We start from the raw sequence: 19,400 nt of genomic DNA, 5'->3' as shown, positions 1-19,400 counted from the left end.
TATAGATTTCTGTAGGGAGGAATTGTAGGTGGGAGATTCAATCCGAATTGATGTTGAAACTTTCCAAGAGACAAGACGAACATACGTAGAAAATTTGACGCCATACTTTTTCTTATAGAATAATTGTCGAATATCTCTTGGAAACAGGTCCATTCAAGTAAAATGAGAACTTTTTTTTAAGTTTTATGAAAAAATGACCGAATTTCTATTGGTCTAATTGAAATGCAATTTTGGATGAATTGACAAATAATGAATAAATAATCATCTATTGTTAAAACGACAAGCAAGCCTATCACGGCTAAGGGCAGGAATTAACAAAAATTTACAGAAGCTATAACAATGAATTAATTACAAGTTGGAAAACTTTGGCACGCAATCCTCAGTTGTAATTTGGAGACACTATTAAGGGGACACTTCTGGCATTTATGGAGTGGTGAGCCTTCAGCAGTTTTGATGTGAAACATCCTTGGGATAAATCTGATTGGTCACGAAAAATGAGTAACGGAAGTGAAGCGTCATCCGCGGCCTTCGCCAGAGGCGCTTCCCATGCTCCCACCATTAGTCTATGCTGAGCACTCACTAATAATAATAATGAGAAGAAGAACTCTTTATTATATACAGAAAGCACATTGCTGTATAAAACTCCCTTCAAGGCTACAAGCCAGGGTTTAATAGTGTGATTAGAGTGCGTGATGCATTTTTCGTGACCAGTACGATATCTCGAGTTCTAGTGAACCGATTTATAAAATTCAAACGTTATTCGTTTGAATTTCATCCTGCATTAGAAAAACACAATAAAAAACGCGTTGTATCTTGTATGCACGAAGGAAGTTTAATTTTATGCGAAAACATCCTAAGCTTGGAAGAGGTTAGCGAAATTCGCACCAATAGCCTAATTACCTATTTGATTTAGCCATTTGTTGAATGTTATGACGTCACAATCCTGTAGTTACTACTGCAGGAAGTATGACTGCAAGCAACAATACAAATATTTGTCAACAATTTTTTTTTCCTCTCGCATTTTCGTTACATTCCATTGTTAGTGCCGTTATAGATAATATTCGAAAATAAAATTTGAGTGTTCAACGATGCCGAAGTCAAGTGCAGAGAGTTCTCGAGAGGATCGAGCAAGAATGAAAGCGACAAAACCTAAAAAAATAAAGCGAATGTCTCAAATATCGGGTACTTCAATCAACACTGTTTTCCAGAGACATTTAGATACGTTGCAAGTATACGTTTCTTACTTTAGTTATCATAGAGACACACTTGTAACAGTCGATTCTGAGTTGATTAATTGGTAGAAGTGCAGAGTTGGGAAACGGCCTCTTCGTTAAAACTAAAAGATTCAAATATAAAATTTCATGAAAATTTGTCCACTAAGATTCGAGTTATTACATGCCAACGGGCAGACGGACATGGTGAAGACAATAGGCGCTTTATGCATATGCGAAAGCACTTAAAAAATCTTTAACGAAAAATTTTCAAAAGACAAAAGTTAAATAAATGGTACTGCTCATTTACTAATTCATCCCTAGTAGTTAAACAATTAAGCAATTATTTGGAAATTCTAAATAGGTTAAGGAATTGGGCCACCTAAATGGATTCTTCTCCAAGAAAATACTTCGCTTTCTGTAAAAGTTTATGGAAAAAATAAATAAATCGCGAAGTTTCTTGATCATCCATCTTATTTACCAGACTATTCCACTTGCGACTTTTTTTTTTTCTTTCAGAAGTTTAAAAATTCAATGATATCATCGTTGGCTAAAGTAAATAAACCAAGGGAACTACTCGTACTTTGAAGGAAATAAATTTCCTTAATGTATACCAATAATGGTATGCATCACAGCTGCTCACTCTACCATGAAAGTATTATACAGAATGGGTAACCATACGAAAACAAGACAAAGTTATCTTTTGATTCCAATTATAGCAGTTACTATTGCTTTGGTTTCTTAGGTCAATTTAAAAAAAATCCTAGCCTAGTTGTTATTAAAACTATAAATATATAATGCGCGCGCGTATTCCTGATTGACAACCAGTAGTCTATTGATGGACACTGAGAGGCAGATAAAAAAAAAAACAACATAAGTATGTGAAAAGACTGCTATGAGCTGTTTCGGCCAGAGCGATAATCGTTTTGTAAGCAAAGAATCATCAGATTCGCTACTGGTGGTCCATTAGGAGTGTGCTTGCCCTCCTATAAACACGCTTCGTGCCCATCAGGAACTAAATTATCCAAAAGTTCCTGTGGGAGAACTGTCGTCATCCTGCTTCCAAAACTTACAAAGTACTTGTACTCCTACTCGATGACCTGTGGTGCACTGTGTTTGTTCGAAGAGATTCAGGTCAGGAGAGAGAGAACGAACAGACTGCTGTCAACTTTCTGTCTTCCGTGTTTTGTTCGTTTATGTAAGTCAGCAGGCATTTGCGAATGCAAATAAGATTATTTGCATTCGCAAATAAGATTATTTGAAGTCCTGTCTTAGTTTAGACAACAGACTGTTCATTTACGAATAATTAACAGACTATTTTTTTCTTGTCATTTGGAAGTTCGTTTATAGGGACTTATTTACAAATTTTATTTTTCTTTAATAGTTACTGTTTATAGTTTGCCTAATTTGTATGATGTTATCCCACTTATCAATTCAGTAGTTTCATATATATTTTTAAAATTTGTCAGTTAACTATAATTTGTTATTTGATGAATTGTGAGGTATTAGCCGGCATTAATCATCATAAATTTTACTGTTTTACTGTTTTCGGTTAATATATACACTGAGTGGACAGAAAACATGGGATGCCTACCTAGTAACGGGTAGGCCCACCTTTCGCCCGGATAAGGGCAGTCACATGACGCATTGAGTCCACTAGTTCACGAGTATTTCCATCCATGCTTGCTGCACCGCTGTCCATAATTCCGTCGCATACCTGGGTGGAGGATCCACAGCTTGAACGGACCTTTCCACAGGATCCGAAATATACTCCATAGGATTCATGTCCGATGAACGGGGAGGCCATTTCATGGTGGTAAAATCTGCAGAATGCTCTTCGAACCATTTGGTAACTAGAACTGCATCCCAGTTCTAGACACCACGGATCTGTGGGGAGGCGCATTGTCCTGCTGGAAGAGTCCATTGCCATGTGGGTGCACGATGACCACGAAGGGATGCAGACGGGCTGCAAAGATGGACACTTAACCTGAACCGTATAGGTCTGGAATTGTAACGAGGAACAGAATAGCTCTAGTGTTCTATTAAATTCACAGTTTTAACTTGACCTACGGCTCATCTTATTTGCGCTATTTTGCTTTTTATACGACTTAAGGAAATGACAGTACAGCATCTCTTTCAGTTTGTGGCCGCTTCAAGACGAAATATCTTCCTCCCAACCGTGTCCCATAGGTTGTAGGAGTGGCCTGCATGCAAAATGAGCTATGATTTGGGGGCCCACTTTTGAGTGGGCCCCCCCCACCAAGTTCTTCTTTGAAGAGGAAGAACTTGTTTCAACTGACAGATATATTTTTTGAACATGTCAGATGATGACACTTGCTTTTGTCAGCAGCGAGAAGACTGGGCGCACATTGTCTTCCACTGTCCTTATTATTGTGAATTTAGAAATTCCCTACTCTAAAAAGTTCCGCAGTTCTCACCTGACAATGTAAAAGTTTTGATTGAAACTGTCTTCAATTTCAACAGTTTTCTGTTGACTTTTCAACAGAAGGTAATTACTGACAACTTCCACAACGAGTTCCAACGACGCATCGTTATGAATGGATGCTTTCTTTTCGCATCCTGCTTGCCTTTCAGGATTATCCTTAGTAGTACTGAAATTGAGGAAGCCTTCAGTGACGTATTTCTCCCCCCTCTAGTTTGGGTAACTGGAGAAATATGCTGGCACCTTCCGATATATTACTGCCCCCGGTGTGTGCGGAATCTGCCCCCTTCCCCCTTTTTGGGTAATTAAGTTAATACAGGCCCACCTCCTCGTGCTGAGGATGGGTACCCCTTTGCTGCTGTCTGGTTGAGGTGTCACATGTGATGTACATTTGACCAAACTACAGCATTCTGTAAACAATATGATGATTACTGACGGAGTTGAACTCTGTTCCAGGTGCAGCCGCTACACAGAACTCTTACCTGGATACATGTATAAATAAGTCTCCTGGTTGAATATGATTTTGCATTGAATGGATGTATATAAAATTAACAATAAAATGTGTCACTTTTTTTTTTTGTTTTCTATAGAACCTCCTATAAGCACTCCAAACTGTCCTCGTCTTTATGGAATCTTCGCCGACAAGGACAACTGCCGAGTATTCTTTTCTTGTTGGAATGGAGAAGCCTCACGATATGAATGCCCACCAGGTCTTGCTTACGATTCCGAACAAAGAGTTTGTGTTTGGGCAGATCTTGTAGATCGTTGTGATCAGTTTGGTAAGTGATATCCTTTCTGTAAAAGATCAGGTTGGTCATGGCGAGTTATATATTAACATTCCATGCTTCCTGCAAAGTGAAATCACTTCATGATCTTTGATCTGTGCGTGGATACTTTTTTTTTTTTTCACTTTGTTTATCCAAGAAAGGGATCCATACATGAATAATGAAAGAAATATAATCGAATAACATAATTTGAGAGAATTAAGAGTAGTTGAATCAACAATTTTTAGTTCATTGACCAGACGATGCTGTTATTATTACTGTACAGTTGGTAACATAATATTCTCTAATGGTCTTACATTATTTATTTCGGTTTTAAACCAACACGTTTTGTACCATTGTGATTTTATGGTTAGGCTAGGGTGGCCACATGCTATAAAAGAGTACATATGATTTAATATATCGTAAATTTCAATATTCTCTCAATATTTACATTCCATAATGTAAATATTGGGAATGCTGGAATGGCAAACAAAAACCAGAATTTTTCGATTTCCGAGGTCTGCTCTTGAAATACCCACTTTAGAAAAGACAATAGACAACACCGATCGTAACACGATCTCTTAAGCCATCATCATCCCTTTCGACTCTACTAAAATGAAATTTTTTAAGAAAAAGCTGACTTAATGTAAATTTTCGTTAATTAACTTCAGTATTAATAATATCTTTATACAGGGAAAATCCTTAGATGGATGGCTTCTGGGCAGGAGGCAGAGGGTTGTGATAAATGAGTATTCCTCAGATTGGGTTGATGTAAGAAGTGGGGTTCCCTAAGGATCAGTATTAGAACCACTGCTATTTTTGATTTTCATAAATGGCATCGATGAAGGGATAGAGGGCGTGATGTCTAAATTTGCAGATGATGTAAAGTTGGTAGATAGTTAATGATCACCGCCAAGCAGAGCTTCTTCAGCGTGACCCAGATAGACTTCAGGGATGGTCAACAGGTGTTTAAGGCTCTGAGAAGCATAAGTAAAATGAATGAGGATGAAATTTTCACTGTTATAAATAATTCTAGAATTAGGGGCCATTAATTCAAGTTACGGGGGGAGATGTTTAGACTGGATTGTAGGAAGTTTTATTTTAGCCAGCGAGTTATAAATTACTGGAATAAATTACCCACGTGTGTGGTAGAGGCTGACAGTTTGGGGAAAATCCAAAGTCAGCTGGATAGTTACCTACGGGAGGAGGGAAACGCATAGATTGTCAATTTATTTTTCTTTTATTAATTATTTATTATTTTTTAATTTTATTCTTATTATTGTTTTCTTCTTTTTTTTTTTTTTTTTTTTTTTTGGCTGGTGCAGGAAGCCACATGGTGCAAATGGCTAATGCTAATACTAATAATATACATATTTTGTAATTCCTCCCAAACTGCTGTAATTTTAAAAGTACATTCCATAAATTTGAATTTATTTCAGAGTTGCGCTCCATTTTTTAGGTTTTCCCAAGTCTTTTTATACATATTAAATATCGTATATTTAAATGATTTACATTTTTCACCCCTGAATTGGTGATTGGTTAAAATTCTACAAGCATTTAAGGGAACAAATTTTTCTTCAGTGCGTAATTTAAGCACTTCGATCGTCTGATGCAAGTAACTTATGACCTACTTCAACAACAACAACGTCAATATTCCACTATGCATATCATGGAAGTACGCTTCATTTAATAGCGATTCAAAAAAAATTACAGTAAATTTCGCCAAGAAAAAAGCATTCCCAAGAGATTTGGAAAGGTCTAACTAATCATTCTAAAAGAGCCAAAAATTATTTCATGAAAATACATCTACTGAGAACCGAATTATTACATGCTGACGGACAGACGGACATGGTGAAGCCAAAACACGCAAAACTGGGACAAATCCACATCTAGTCACAGGATTCGTGTTGTGACCAAACGTAGGTTAGACTATTAAATAGAATTTATTTTTACCATCTCGTACCGTTGTGTTGATATTAGCACAACAGAACATTAACACACACGATATCTGGAGAGTTCAATGCACTAAAATATTTATTAATAAATGACAACACAATGTGACTGGTAGCGCGAAGGATGATAGTTATGTGCCGTCTACGATAATTGTGTAAAAAAGCACGGTTGAGCCGCAAAGCGGTTAACCCATAGACGCATAATTGAGTTCCCTTGTATCAAGATTTATTAACTTCCTGCTCACTTCCTTGTTAAGTTATGCGGTCTGTTGGCACTAGTATTTTAAGGTGCCAATTTCAATAAATATGCAATGAGGATTTTATAGGTTAAGTGCCGATGTGGGGAGAGGTACCGCCTTTGCAGTGCAACGAAAATAATTGTTAATTTATGAAAACCAGAGCGAAAATATTGAACCACACTGAACATACACTAAACGTGTATATATAGTGCATTCCTTTACAAACGTGGCACTTATACAGAACTGGAGAAAATTACTTGCGTAACTTATTGGTTCTCTTTGGCTAACAGCACTTAAATTGGAGAGCCTGAGTACGAATACCACTTGTGATATGAGGAGGAACTTTCTTTATGATTTTATCATCTAATTTGTTGCTAGGTGGAAGCAAAAACTGGTATAATGATACATAACACTGCACTTGTCGTGTGCTCAAAACCTAGTGTAATGGGATTCGTTAACGAATAGAGAAACGCCTAAAAACCATTCGCGAATAGTCACAGCCACGTCCGAAAATATAATGTGACAGAGCGAAACCAAAAGGATGGAACAATTAATCTATGCTTTTGATGAAGCACAAGGCATCATTACGCGACAGTAGAACCCACAAAGTAGTAGAGCTATAATACTGTGTTGTGTACAGACAGTACGAGCTGCTGAAAGTAGTTCAGTGGTGTGGGACCTGTTTTTGTGGCAAATCCGTGGTTCCCTGATCCCACTGGAGGGCACCGTGAACTCCGACGCATATCTTAACATTGTTGCGTATCAGATACACGAGGCCATATTGCATGTTTATCCCTATTGGCAAGGGCACTTTGAAGATGGCAATACAACTATCCACTTCTCCAATATGTACTGGTTTGTGGAACATTAGAAAGATTTCAAGCATCCCTCTTGGCCGGAAAAAAATCCTCGGATCTTAATCTCATTGAGTGTCTGTGGGATGAACTGTGGCAAAAGCGTTTTAGTCAGCACAACCATCTGTCCACTTCACTCCAGTAACTGAAGACAGTTTTTTTCACATAAATGGTCTAGTATACCTCCTACTCTTTATCATCACACTTTGTTGACTGTATACTACATCGCGTCGGAGCGCTGATTCAAACCACCGGTGCTATTAGCTCATTGTCCAAGTAAAGTGACCAGGTAGTTTATAAGCGCAATGTCAAATCCAAGAATTTCATAACCTTAACAAAATATCCAGCTGAATAAATGCAGTTGGAACCCGGCTGAATTAATCCAGTAGAACTTACGCATAAATAAGTCTTTTGGTTAGCTACATTTCTAAAATACATAAATACAGTATAATGATTCAAAGTGCATATATATATGAAGGTGTGACAATAAATTTCCCGGACTGGTGCAATAAAAAGAACACAAAGTGGAGGAGCTCAAAAATGATTTTATTCTTATTCAAATTAATCACTACCTGTTTGAACGCACTTATTACACGTTCTAAAAGTTTCAGAAAAGAGTCAAAGAAGGCGTCCAAAGTGGTGATATTCAGTTCGGCGGTTACATCGTTCTTTTTTTAATTCAACATCCTGAAATATCTTTCCTGGGGGCCTAGGAAAAGAGGAAAAAGTCTGTGGGATGGATGGATGGTTGACTTGTACATTGCCATTTCGTCAGAAATGTCTTTACAGCAAGGGCGGAATCGGTGGGGGGCATTGTCGTGCAGCAAGAACCAGTTGCCCTTCTCTCGAAATTGTGGCCTCACTCAAGAAATGTTCTTCAATAGTCTTTGAAGCACCTCTACAAAAACGCAGCATTAACTCTCTCTCCCCTTCAGGTATATATATCCCTTGTGAATCATTCTTTGTTTGTCGAAAAACATGAACAGCATCGTCTCGATCCTGGACTTCTGTAAATGAAACTTTTTGGACCTTGGCGGCGAGGCTTCGCTGGCATACACGACACTAATGTCCAGTGAAAATACAGTCGAGGAAATAGGAATGTCTTGACAGTCTGGATGAAGTCTTTGTGTAATGATTTTTCTTCGTTGCTTCTGCCGAGAGGCTGTGCAGCACAAATTTTACAGACCTTCGTTTTCCAATCGTCTCCTTATTCATATCTACCTTATCAGCCACCATTCTGAGGGTCAAACGACTCTTACTGCAATTTCTCTAACTTTTGCAACTCTATCCTCATTTCGAGAGTTTGACGGATGCCCACTTCTTGGATTATCGCGAATTTCCTCACATCCGTCTTTGAACCGCTTATACCATTCAAGCACAGTTGGTATAATCGCCATCCTCCCCACCCAGGTGGAAAAGACCTGAGTTCGAATCCCAGCAATGACGCGAGGAATTTTTATGGGTCTTTTTGACAACGTGACTGAGTTATGCAGGCGAGAGTATCATGTTTTTTTTTTTTTTTTTTACCCTGGAAACTGGAATGGACTACAGAACACTCGAAATTTACAGACATTATATACGGCGCAATAAGGCCTAAGTTGCTGATGCGCCTAAAATTCTACAACAACATAATGTCTCATCACCATAAACAACTTTTAACATTTCATACGTTTCTGTTGCAGATTTTCCCAGTTTAAAGCAAAATTTGATATTCATTCGTTGCTCCATTGCAAAAAAAATCGTGACACGGAACGTTAACTTTACTAACGAAACTGGTTGTTACTTGCGACCTCTCAGCCTACTTGACAATCTCTGTACCACCACCTGTTGAAGGAAGTTTGAACTACAACGTACCACTTTCGTTAATTTTCAAGTTCATCGAAGATGACCTCCACAGCAACCAGTCCGGGAACTTTATTGAATGATAAATTTTTATCACCAACTTATTAATGAAACATTGACCACGGTTATATCGTCAGGTGGAAGGGGTACCCTTAATTATATTAAGCATGGCAAAACTATTTTAATAAGCAGGGAAGACCCAGGTCAAATTGTAACACTTCAAATTTCTCACCTGACTTAGTTGCTATAGCAACCAAAAGATATCTGAGCAAACCACCATCATATCGAACTGCTGATGGAAAAATTTTGCTTTCAATTGCGAATTGTGTTGCTAGAAATTAGAACTTTTTTTCAATTAAATAAAATTTAATTTTCTTGAACTTTTTATTCTCGTATTGCAAATAAACGTCTCCTATGCTACTATTACATTAAAATATTAAATTTAATCTTCTTTTAATACTTCCAATTTAAAAAGTTTTATTCTGTAGTTTTAACGTTATTGAATATGTCGTCCATAATAACGTCTTGAGAACAGTTTTAACGTTTCAAATCTGAGGACGTTTGTAGCACATTATAGTTGCTTCAGCAATTCTTATATTTTACAGGCCAATTTCTTTAAGATGTTAATCTTAATCTGAAACAAACTTCGAAGAATTTAGAAGCGTGTTGTTCTTGTTCAACCGGATGGAAAGAATGTAGGACTATACTAGAACATAGTTCAACTCTGTCGTGGTGCGCCCTCGTGCAGTGCCGGATTAGGGGTACTTTTTTTAATGAAAACCCCAAACGTGAAAATTATCAAAACCTGTTAGTACTTAGTACCATGCATGGGTTGAAGGAGATGAGGAGGGAAGGGATGATGGAAATTTTACTCTAGAAACTAAATATGAGTTTCACCTCTTCAAGCCTCCAATAAGCGAAGTAGTGGTATTGCACCGATCGTTGGCATTATGACTTTCAGCAATGTGATTGCCTCCCATCAGAACTGAACACTGCACGCCAACTCTCAGAATCGTATTGACAACTATACAACTATTGAAGCGTATCGTAGTGCGAAACCAAATTTAAAAAATAGCAGTACAATTATTTATAGTTTCGGGCCGTCCAGCATAATTAGCTTTTGCCAGATTTTTTGCAGACATATTTAATATTCAAATTAAGGTAAAGAAACTAAGTTCTAGATCCTTTACATCATTAAGTATCATTTCAGATAACGTATATGCTATCTTAACAACTAATTGGCTGACATTTTAGTATTGCCTTTTTTTATTTACTTTTTTTTTAATAGAAGACAAACTAAGTTGCCTTGAAGACAGCAAAATAATAAATTACATTATTGTCCAAACCGGCCAGGCAACAAATTTTTACCTTCTGGCCTCATTAACTCTACCACTTCTAATTTCAGTGATCTTTTGCTACTTTCTTTTTACTTTCAATCGATTTTAAAGTGTGATAAGTATTCATGCACTTTAGATATACTATGGTAGAAAATTATGGTAGATCTTAATCTACCAATATTATGGTAGATCTTAACTACTGTATAGATAGTATTATTACCATACAATCAAGGCTACTATTTCATGTCACATGTAAACCCGTATCTCTCTCTCTTTCTCTCATTTTATCTCATTTGTAACTCGTCAGCAACCTTTGAAACGTTTGTTGTTTCTTTGGAACTTGTTCCAATTGCCACTACCAAAATACGGTGGTTAAAGAAATAATGTAAAAATGCTGTTTCAAACGATATAATTGGTTTCATTTCAGTGTAACTAGAATTTCTATAAGAAAACTCACACGTAAGAGTATTTTTCATTTCAACATAATGTACTTTCTATAAAACATAAAGTGATTCTTTAGTCGAGCCAAATTTTTAGCTATAAAAGCAAAAATGAATATACATAGAAACGTGAAATTTGACTTGTAGATACTTTATACATTTATGAAAGTGCTGAAACTATCCTCCATCCTCAGATTAACACCTCTGCGACCTTAATCTGACACACTACCTTCACTTTCTATGGGCAAAACTTCATTTTTAACCGTTCTCTAGCAAACTCTGTATGATAAACCAGTTTGTGCTGTAAGTTTTATAAGTAATTTTCGAAGCCTCCTTTGCAACCGGATTTTCGTGTCTTCAGCATGCCCCATTGAAACATTAGGCTTTCCACTACGTTGGCGACCATTCAAGTTTTCCGTTTCCCTAAATTTATTTACCAACTCCTTTCTTTAGTGCTCTTCTTTCTTGGCCCCTTTCTATTGAGAAATACACGTTTAAAGTGCTTTTGCACGAATGAATGCGATGTTGATTTAAAATAACTGTTTTTAAGAATTTCCATTAATACCTGTTCTGGTAGCGTATTGGAGTAAAGTGAATGTTTTTTTCTTGCAGAAAAAAAAATTGTTATCCCTTTCTAATTGTATGTAAATTTTAAATATAATTTTTTTTTAAATGTCTATATCGTATCTTACTTCAGGTCGGCCATATTGTATGATTTTTTTTTTTTAATATTTTGAATACTGGATTCTGTTCTTTCCATATAATGCCTTTTACGGAATATTTTAGGTTCTTTAATTTGTCTGTTCGTGGTCTGTTTTCTCCTTCAATTTCCCAATTCAGTCACTTCGTGTGCACTAATATATCTCCTCCCCTAGACAAGTTTTTGGCTGCACCACTCTTGTATATTAACATAACTTTGGTACAGCCTGCTAATATATTTACCTGTCTGCTCCTTCTTAAACTAATAATAAGAAACCTCGTTTATGACGTCATGTTTTCGAATAACTTTAGATCCTTCACTCCTGCTGTGGGTGTCTGCCCTCAAAAGCTCTTCTTGTCCTTGAGATAACCAGTTAGGCAGCATCCATGTAGAGACAAAAATAATGGCATGTAATTGACGTTCATTTACCCAGAATTTCTTGACTGTGAAATACAAGGAGACAATCATACAGCACGAATCTTTAACTGGGTTTTTTTTCTTCTTCTTGTCTGGAGACAAAATCGATTGCACTCTTCTGTCTCCCAAATTACAACAGAAATAGCATCAACAAATGTTAACGAACTTTATTTCGAAATGAACGTTTCTTCGAATTCGAATTCTTCGGTTCCAAGAATTTAAATCTTTATTCGTACATGACTACCTTCATAATGGTAGTTTGATCTTAAATTTAGAAAGTGCTTGTCCAGCTCACCCAGTTACTTGTATATTAGCAGTAGTTAAGTGCATATTAATTCAAAGGCAGTTTCAGAATGAGGTTATATACATACGCGTTATATTGTAGCTTGAAATTGAATTGAATCCCTGGCCTTTACGAAGATCAGACTTTCTATCTTTGAGTGCATTAAATTATATACAATAAAATCTCGTTTGTACGGACTATATCAGAACAAAGTTTATTGCATAAAATCGCATTTTGAAGTAAAGCAGAAATTGGCAAGTTTGGTTTTTCTTGTCCACTACTTTTTTGAACAACCTTTACAGTATAAGCTTGCGTAGGAAAAAAAAATAATAAAAATAAATGGTAACTGAATAAATCTTCATTTAATAATTCTAAAATTAAAAAAGTAAGATTAAATTCTTATTTCATTTCTTAATCTGTAGAAATTAAGAAAATATAGTTAATTTTCAAGTTGAAATCTTTACTGAAAAAAAGCAATGGAAATTTCTTTTCAGTTTAACTAAAAAAACGTAAGTAATATGTTAAAAGAAAGAGTAAAGCACTTCTACCTACATATAAAAAATATCCATTTATTCTGTCTCCTTTTCAGCATCTCCTTTTGTGAGTTTGTCAATGCACTAGCTGACAAACTGACTGTTAAACTCCCTAAACGAACATCATCGACTTGGTGGGTACAATTAATTCAATTAAATAGTTTTTATTTTATATTAAAATGAGTTAAATAGGCTTCGCATCAACGAAATGGCAATAACTGCAGAAACGGCCGCATTGTAAATAAATAACAGACGATAGCGCGCCGACCATATCATGAATAAGTAACACACAACAGCATGCAGACCATATCATGAATAAGTAACACACAACAGCATGCAGACCATATCATGAATAAGTAACAGACGATAGCCTCAGACCACATCATGAATAAGTAACAAACGATAGCTTCAGACCGCATATGAATACGTAGCAGACGATAGCGTGCAGACCTCATTATGAATAAATATCAGACGATAGTACGCAAACGTATTATGAATAAATAACAGACGATACGGACTGCATTGCAAATAAATAGCAGGCGATACGGACTGCATTGCAAATAAATACCGTTTTATTTGAAATGCAGTATAGATACTGTATTGTCTGCTTAGTTACATTAGGGTGAATTCTTAACGAGGTGTTTCTCTGTCTTATTCCATCTGCGTGTTTTTTTGTTTTTTTTTCCCCAGAAAACGACTACCGACTTCCGTTAGCCTTGGCCATCTTTGTTCTGCCAATTTGGAGATTAGCTCTCTGAAATATTTATCCACACAGTTCTGTTTATTTGAACAGTCTTCCTCCTTCCTCTCGTACTCCATTGCAATTCAGTAAATGTCATATTCACGAGTAAATGTCATAACCCCATTCTGATGACTAATAAGTTTTTAATCCTTAATACCTGACAAATCGTCTTAACTTATTTTTTTTTCTTTTTTCATAAAAAAAACGGAAAAAAAAACAATTAGTTCATACACTTTTGGAAACCGTTATATATAAAAGCTGATATTTCTGTGTGAAATTCGGATAATTCAAACTTACTTGGCAGAAAAGCATTCTAAAGTTGATTTTTTTTACTCTTTTTTTGTAACTTTCATCGGTAATAATATTCATATAACTTCAATTCACCGACTTACGACTAATAAATGGTTCCATATTTCTTTCAGAGGTAGCAGAGGGTTTTGTATGCCCAGACCCTGCTGATATTGACCAGCCTGGTCTTTACAGTCGTCATGCTCACCCAACAGACTGCAGAAAGTTTTATGTGTGTATAGACAGTATAGCACGACCTTATGGATGCAGCATTGGGACAGTATTCAATGTCGATAGTCTTCAATGTGACGATCCTGAGAATGTTCCCGGATGGTAAGTGGCAACTGTTGTTTTATTTTTAAGTCGAACTTACTAAACGCACGAGTAATATGGTTTATGTAAAGAATTACATTACTGGCCTGAGGACAGAATTCGGAAAGAATTCTGCCCCCAGAATTCTACTCCTGACTAAACCTAGCCAGGATTAATTTCGAATCGTGTATATTTAAATATATGTGTAAATGTATATTTAAAAATGTGTTAATACGTATCGTATTTAAAAAGGATTTTATTTGTCATAAAATTTGTTTTATATTTTCTTCAGCTTCAAAGTGAGGGAAAGATGGAAGAATTGAACTTCCAGTCCTTCCCGTTTAGTTATTCCATGCATCTAAGTTACAATAACCACTCTTTCTTAATTTAAATCTATATCCTCTTGTACATATTTCTTGTGGAAAAAAATAGATGCTCTCATTGTTTAGTTTACTTAATCTTTAATCCTTAAAAATCTCAATCAAGTCACGACAAAATTTCGTGCTTTGCGAACATCATACCTCATAGAACTGGAACTGAAGGAATTTTTAAAGGCGTCTTCAATCGGGGCTGTTGTTAGTCGATCTTAGCTATTCCTCTTAAGTTATTCCAGGTTTTTATTTGACCTGAAAAACTTGAAAACCAGCCACTGACTTGTACAGGCATAATACACAATAAACCTTATGACCAGCGCACTAATGCCCCAAAAAATCTCCAAACAAACAATACCACCACCTAACCACGTACTTAATTCTGTTCTCTTTTTTTTATCTATAATTTTTTTATGTTTATTTTTTATCCTTATGAAAAAAAGAAGGTAGTATTTATTGGTGTACATCTTTCCTTCTTCAAACTTGTTCTGTAAAGCGGCTACTCGAACAGCATGATTTATGAGGAAAAATCAAATGGAAACGACTGTGCTGCTATAAATTGCTTTGTTTTACAAGTAACTCAGACTGTTGAACAAGAACAACTCTCTTCCAACGAGTCACCAATACTGCGATGTCGTTTGTAGCAATTTTTCTGGTTGGTCGCTGAACCACTTTTCCATCATACATTGAATGATCAGCATGAAAACGGGTTCCGTTGACTACCGCTTTCAAGGATTCAGATACGTAATAATCACGTGGTGCAGGGTCTAGTGAGCACAGAGGAAGGGAGAAGATAATCACTTTCGTGGGATGTTCTTCGATGGTAGGTATATGTCCACACATGAAACATTAAATTGTCTGGTTGCAAACATATATCCTTAAAGACAGTTCGCACTTTTTGCTTCTTATGGCTGGTTATAGACTGCCCTGAAACTTGCAACACCTCTTTCTATTCACTGTAGGCTTTTTCAGCCGGACATCTATCCCAATGACCGTTCAATAAAACGGTCAGTCACATTTGCAGCTAATGACGCTATTGTCTTTCTTAGCACTCACTGGATCTTCGGTGCGCAAATTTCTCTTGTTCCCAACCCTATATTTTACATAACTGCAACCCTTCTCGAGTCTGGATGTGGGATGTCTATTTTTGAATGAGTTCAAATGTTATGAATTTATAATCTACATGTATACGCGAAGCGACATTTGCCTCCCCCTCTTTGGTATTCGAGAATCGAAATTTGCGCACCATATTTCATTTGGTAATTAGTTTCCTTTTTGGGGCCTGTTTTCGCCATTCAGCTGAACAGTTCTAAATAGCGAAATCAATTATCAGATGAAAACCCCATCGCTATCTCTGTGTTTTAAAACGAACAGATGAGCTTGGTTTTCAAAATCTGTGTGTGAGCATGCTCATCTTGAACCTCACACCTAAATGATTATAAACGTACGGTTCTTTCTTTTATAAAGTGCTTTGTACAAGGATTTTATATAAGAAATGACTTTATAGGCGTAATGCAACTTACATAGGATGCTGTTTCTATGAAGTTTGTTGTACGTTGACGCTTATGATGTTTGATTATTTACAATAAACAGGGACGGTCCCAGGATTTACTAAAGGGGAGGCTAAAGCAGTGTTCCGGGAATCATTTAAGATTTAATCATCATGTAGTCATAAATGTCCGCACTGTCCATAGAGAATTTCACTGCCTTATGATCATACAGTAAATATACGGATTACATACTAAATTTTGATTGATATATTCCAAATCTTTCTTGGACTTTTGAAGATAGACTGTAGAAAGAAATCATGGCTAGTCCAGCAAGTTCCTCACCTACCATCAGAGCCATACTTGCACTTTAGACGCCCGAGGTACAAATTCATTTTATATTTAAATATAACTGTAGCTCCTCTGTGAGTGCGGGTCCCCAGTTAGCGCCTCATGCCCCGGTTTATAAGTATAGCCTGCCTACCAGGTTAAAACTGTAGTAGTAGTAGTGGCATGTGATGCAAGAAAGCAAGCGTATGAGATTAGGCAGCATCAGCCAAAAAAAAAAAAAAATTTACAAAACAATCCCCTCTAAATATTTGTCCAGTTCCGCCTTAAATTTATTTAACCTATCAACTTCCACAACGACAGATGGAAGTTTGTTCCAGCAATTAACCACCTGCTGGCTAAAAGCAAATTTCCGCACATCTGTCCTTCCTCAATTTCAATTTATGCCCCCTTAGATTCGTAATCTGAACAAGTGGAAGAATCCCATCAGCATTCAGCGTGCTGAACCCATTCAAGGCCGTATACACCTCAATCAGATCACCTCGCAGGTGCCCAGTCTCCAGCTGCTGCAATTTGCAGAACTTAAGCCTCTCCTGGTAAGAGGATCCATTCAATCTCCTCACCAACCTTGTAGCCCTTCTCTGTACACACTCAAGCAAATCTACATCCTTCCTAAAATGAGGCCTCCAGACCTGCACGCAGTATTCAAGACGTGACCTGACCATTGTCTTATACAGAGGGACAATCACCTCCTTTTCCCTGCTAACAAAATTCCTGTATATCATTGACAACACCCCATGACCTGCCCTGGCAGCCTGTCTGCATTGCTCAGAAAACTTCATATCTGACTGCACAATTACTCCCAGGTCTTTTTCATTTTCTACCACCTTAAGTGTAGTACCACACAGTTGGTACGTTTCTCTGGGGTTACTTCTACCCATATGCAGTACTTTGCATTTGTCAAGGTTAAACTTCAGTTGCCACTTCTCAGCCCATCTGCCCAAATTTTCTAGATCCTGTTGCAGTAGCACACTGCCATTACTGTCATTAACAACCCTGCCAACCTTCGTGTCATCTGCAAACTTCGACATTAAGCCTGATATACCTTCATCAATATCATTGATAAATATACAAAACAACAGTGGACCCAACACCCAACCCTGTGGGACTCCACTAATAACATTAGTCTACGAAGAGCAGCACCCATTGATTACCACCCTCTGTCTTCTCCCACTTAACCATCCTTTTATCCATTGTAGCAACTTACCCTTAATACCATTCTGCTCCAATTTGTACAGTAGTCTTCCATGCGCAACAGTGTCAAAAGCTTTCCTGAAATCCATGTATATGATATCAAAATTATTTTTTGCATCCAGTTCCTTTGTAACCACATCATAATATGCTATCAAATTTGTCAGACAAGACTTTCCCTTAACAAACCCATGCTGTGTCTGAATTATTGCTGCAGTCTTGTCTAGATGATCTTGCAATGCATCTTTAACCAGTGACTCCATTATTTTACCCGGAACAGAAGTTAAACTAACTGGTCTGTAATTACTCGTGTGACTGTAAAATAGGAAAAGAGAAAAAATCAGTTCCTTACTATTTTGAGTTAGTCTAAAGTAGTCCCAGTAGAAATATGCTGCTATTCCGGCAAAAGGTGGTATACGCGTGATTCATTTCTGTATAAATACAGAAATGAATACAAGGAAATTGTTCCTTGAAAAGTACTGGTATCCATGTGTTTTTGAGCGTATAGTGTGTTGAATAAATTTGATTTTTTTTTTTTTTTTTTTTTATTAATTTTGCAATTTCTGAAATTTGCCTTGTCACAATTTTTCTCATACCATTTTGTTTTTCCTTGTAGCGAAAGCTATTATGGAGATGTCGACGTCAAAACACTGAAAAAAGCTCAGGGTTGAAGTTAAATCCGTTTCATGGAAGCAATAGTTTGCGTTATTTTCTCTTTGATGCTAGCCAATGTATTGTTCAGATCTAAATCTTTCATTTAAAATACATCTTGAGCATTCCTGCCGTCCACTTGTATCACCATGCTTTCAGGAAGTGCTAAAAACTATTTGCTGCATTGAGCAGCCTAGACATGTCACTTTGACAGTGTGGATCACAGTTCGGTTATCCATTTCAACGTTCACTACAGTCATTTTCCAAACATCAGAAAATTGTTATTGCCTTTGACTGTTACATTTGAAGAAACAGCAGCATCATTTTCATATTTTATTTTATTGTTACGTTAAGAATTTCAACGAAACTGTTCATGTCATTAAAAAGAATTCTTCCATAATGTAAAACTCCAATTTTTTTTTTTTTTTAATTTTTATTTCCATTGTTTATATTTATTTATTAGTTAATAATTTTGTTGAGTTAATAATTGTCATTGAAATATAAAAATTATATAATTTTTTAATTATTTGGCAATTTTAAGCGAGTATTTTTTTCTTTTTTTTAAAATATTTTTAAAACAGAAATGTAACACGATCAGTGGCTATAATTTTCTTTATTAACTTTGAGACTTCAAATTGTGAATACAAACGATTTATCTGTGCAGTCACACATTAAGTATATTTGTATGAAAATAAATGTTATAAGTGGATGTAAATAAAGCTAAAGAATAAATAAAAATGCTTTTAATTTGTTATGTGTGCTTTCTTTGTTTCTTGTTTCAGCAGAACATTGTACAAGAGGAAAAGTAGAACAGAGTATTTTTTTTTTTTTTTTTTTTTACTGTAGATTTGCATTTCTGAATATTTTAATGTTCATTTTACAACTGGGAGGATGGTTGGGATGATTAAAAATAAAAGCTTACGGTATGCAAACAAGGATATTTGTATTTGTACAATATTATGCTTGTATTGTGATGTCAGGGGCAAGAAATTTTT

The 19,400-nt window shown here is 36.3% G+C and overlaps 1 protein-coding gene across 1 annotated transcript in view; it reads left to right on the top strand.

Annotated features, from left to right (window-relative positions):
- LOC150087954 (protein obstructor-E-like) overlaps nucleotides 1-18,946 on the top strand; it is a 30,452-nt gene extending 11,506 nt beyond the window's left edge. Inside the window, exons 3-5 of the mRNA XM_090369287.1 lie at nucleotides 4,245-4,433; nucleotides 14,180-14,378; nucleotides 18,371-18,946. Coding sequence (XP_090225413.1) covers nucleotides 4,245-4,433; nucleotides 14,180-14,378; nucleotides 18,371-18,425 — 443 coding nt within the window. The 3' untranslated portion in view covers nucleotides 18,426-18,946. The remainder of the gene's footprint in view (nucleotides 1-4,244; nucleotides 4,434-14,179; nucleotides 14,379-18,370) is intronic.
- Nucleotides 18,947-19,400: the final 454 nt, after the last annotated feature.

Source organism: Mastigoproctus giganteus, chromosome 3 (assembly GCF_048544385.1).
Source record: "Mastigoproctus giganteus isolate SK-2022 chromosome 3, ASM4854438v1, whole genome shotgun sequence".
In the NCBI taxonomy this organism is placed as follows: domain Eukaryota; kingdom Metazoa; phylum Arthropoda; class Arachnida; order Uropygi; family Thelyphonidae; genus Mastigoproctus; species Mastigoproctus giganteus.
The sequence above is the reverse complement of the archived record's forward strand: the minus strand, read 5'-3'. Positions and strand labels throughout refer to the sequence as shown.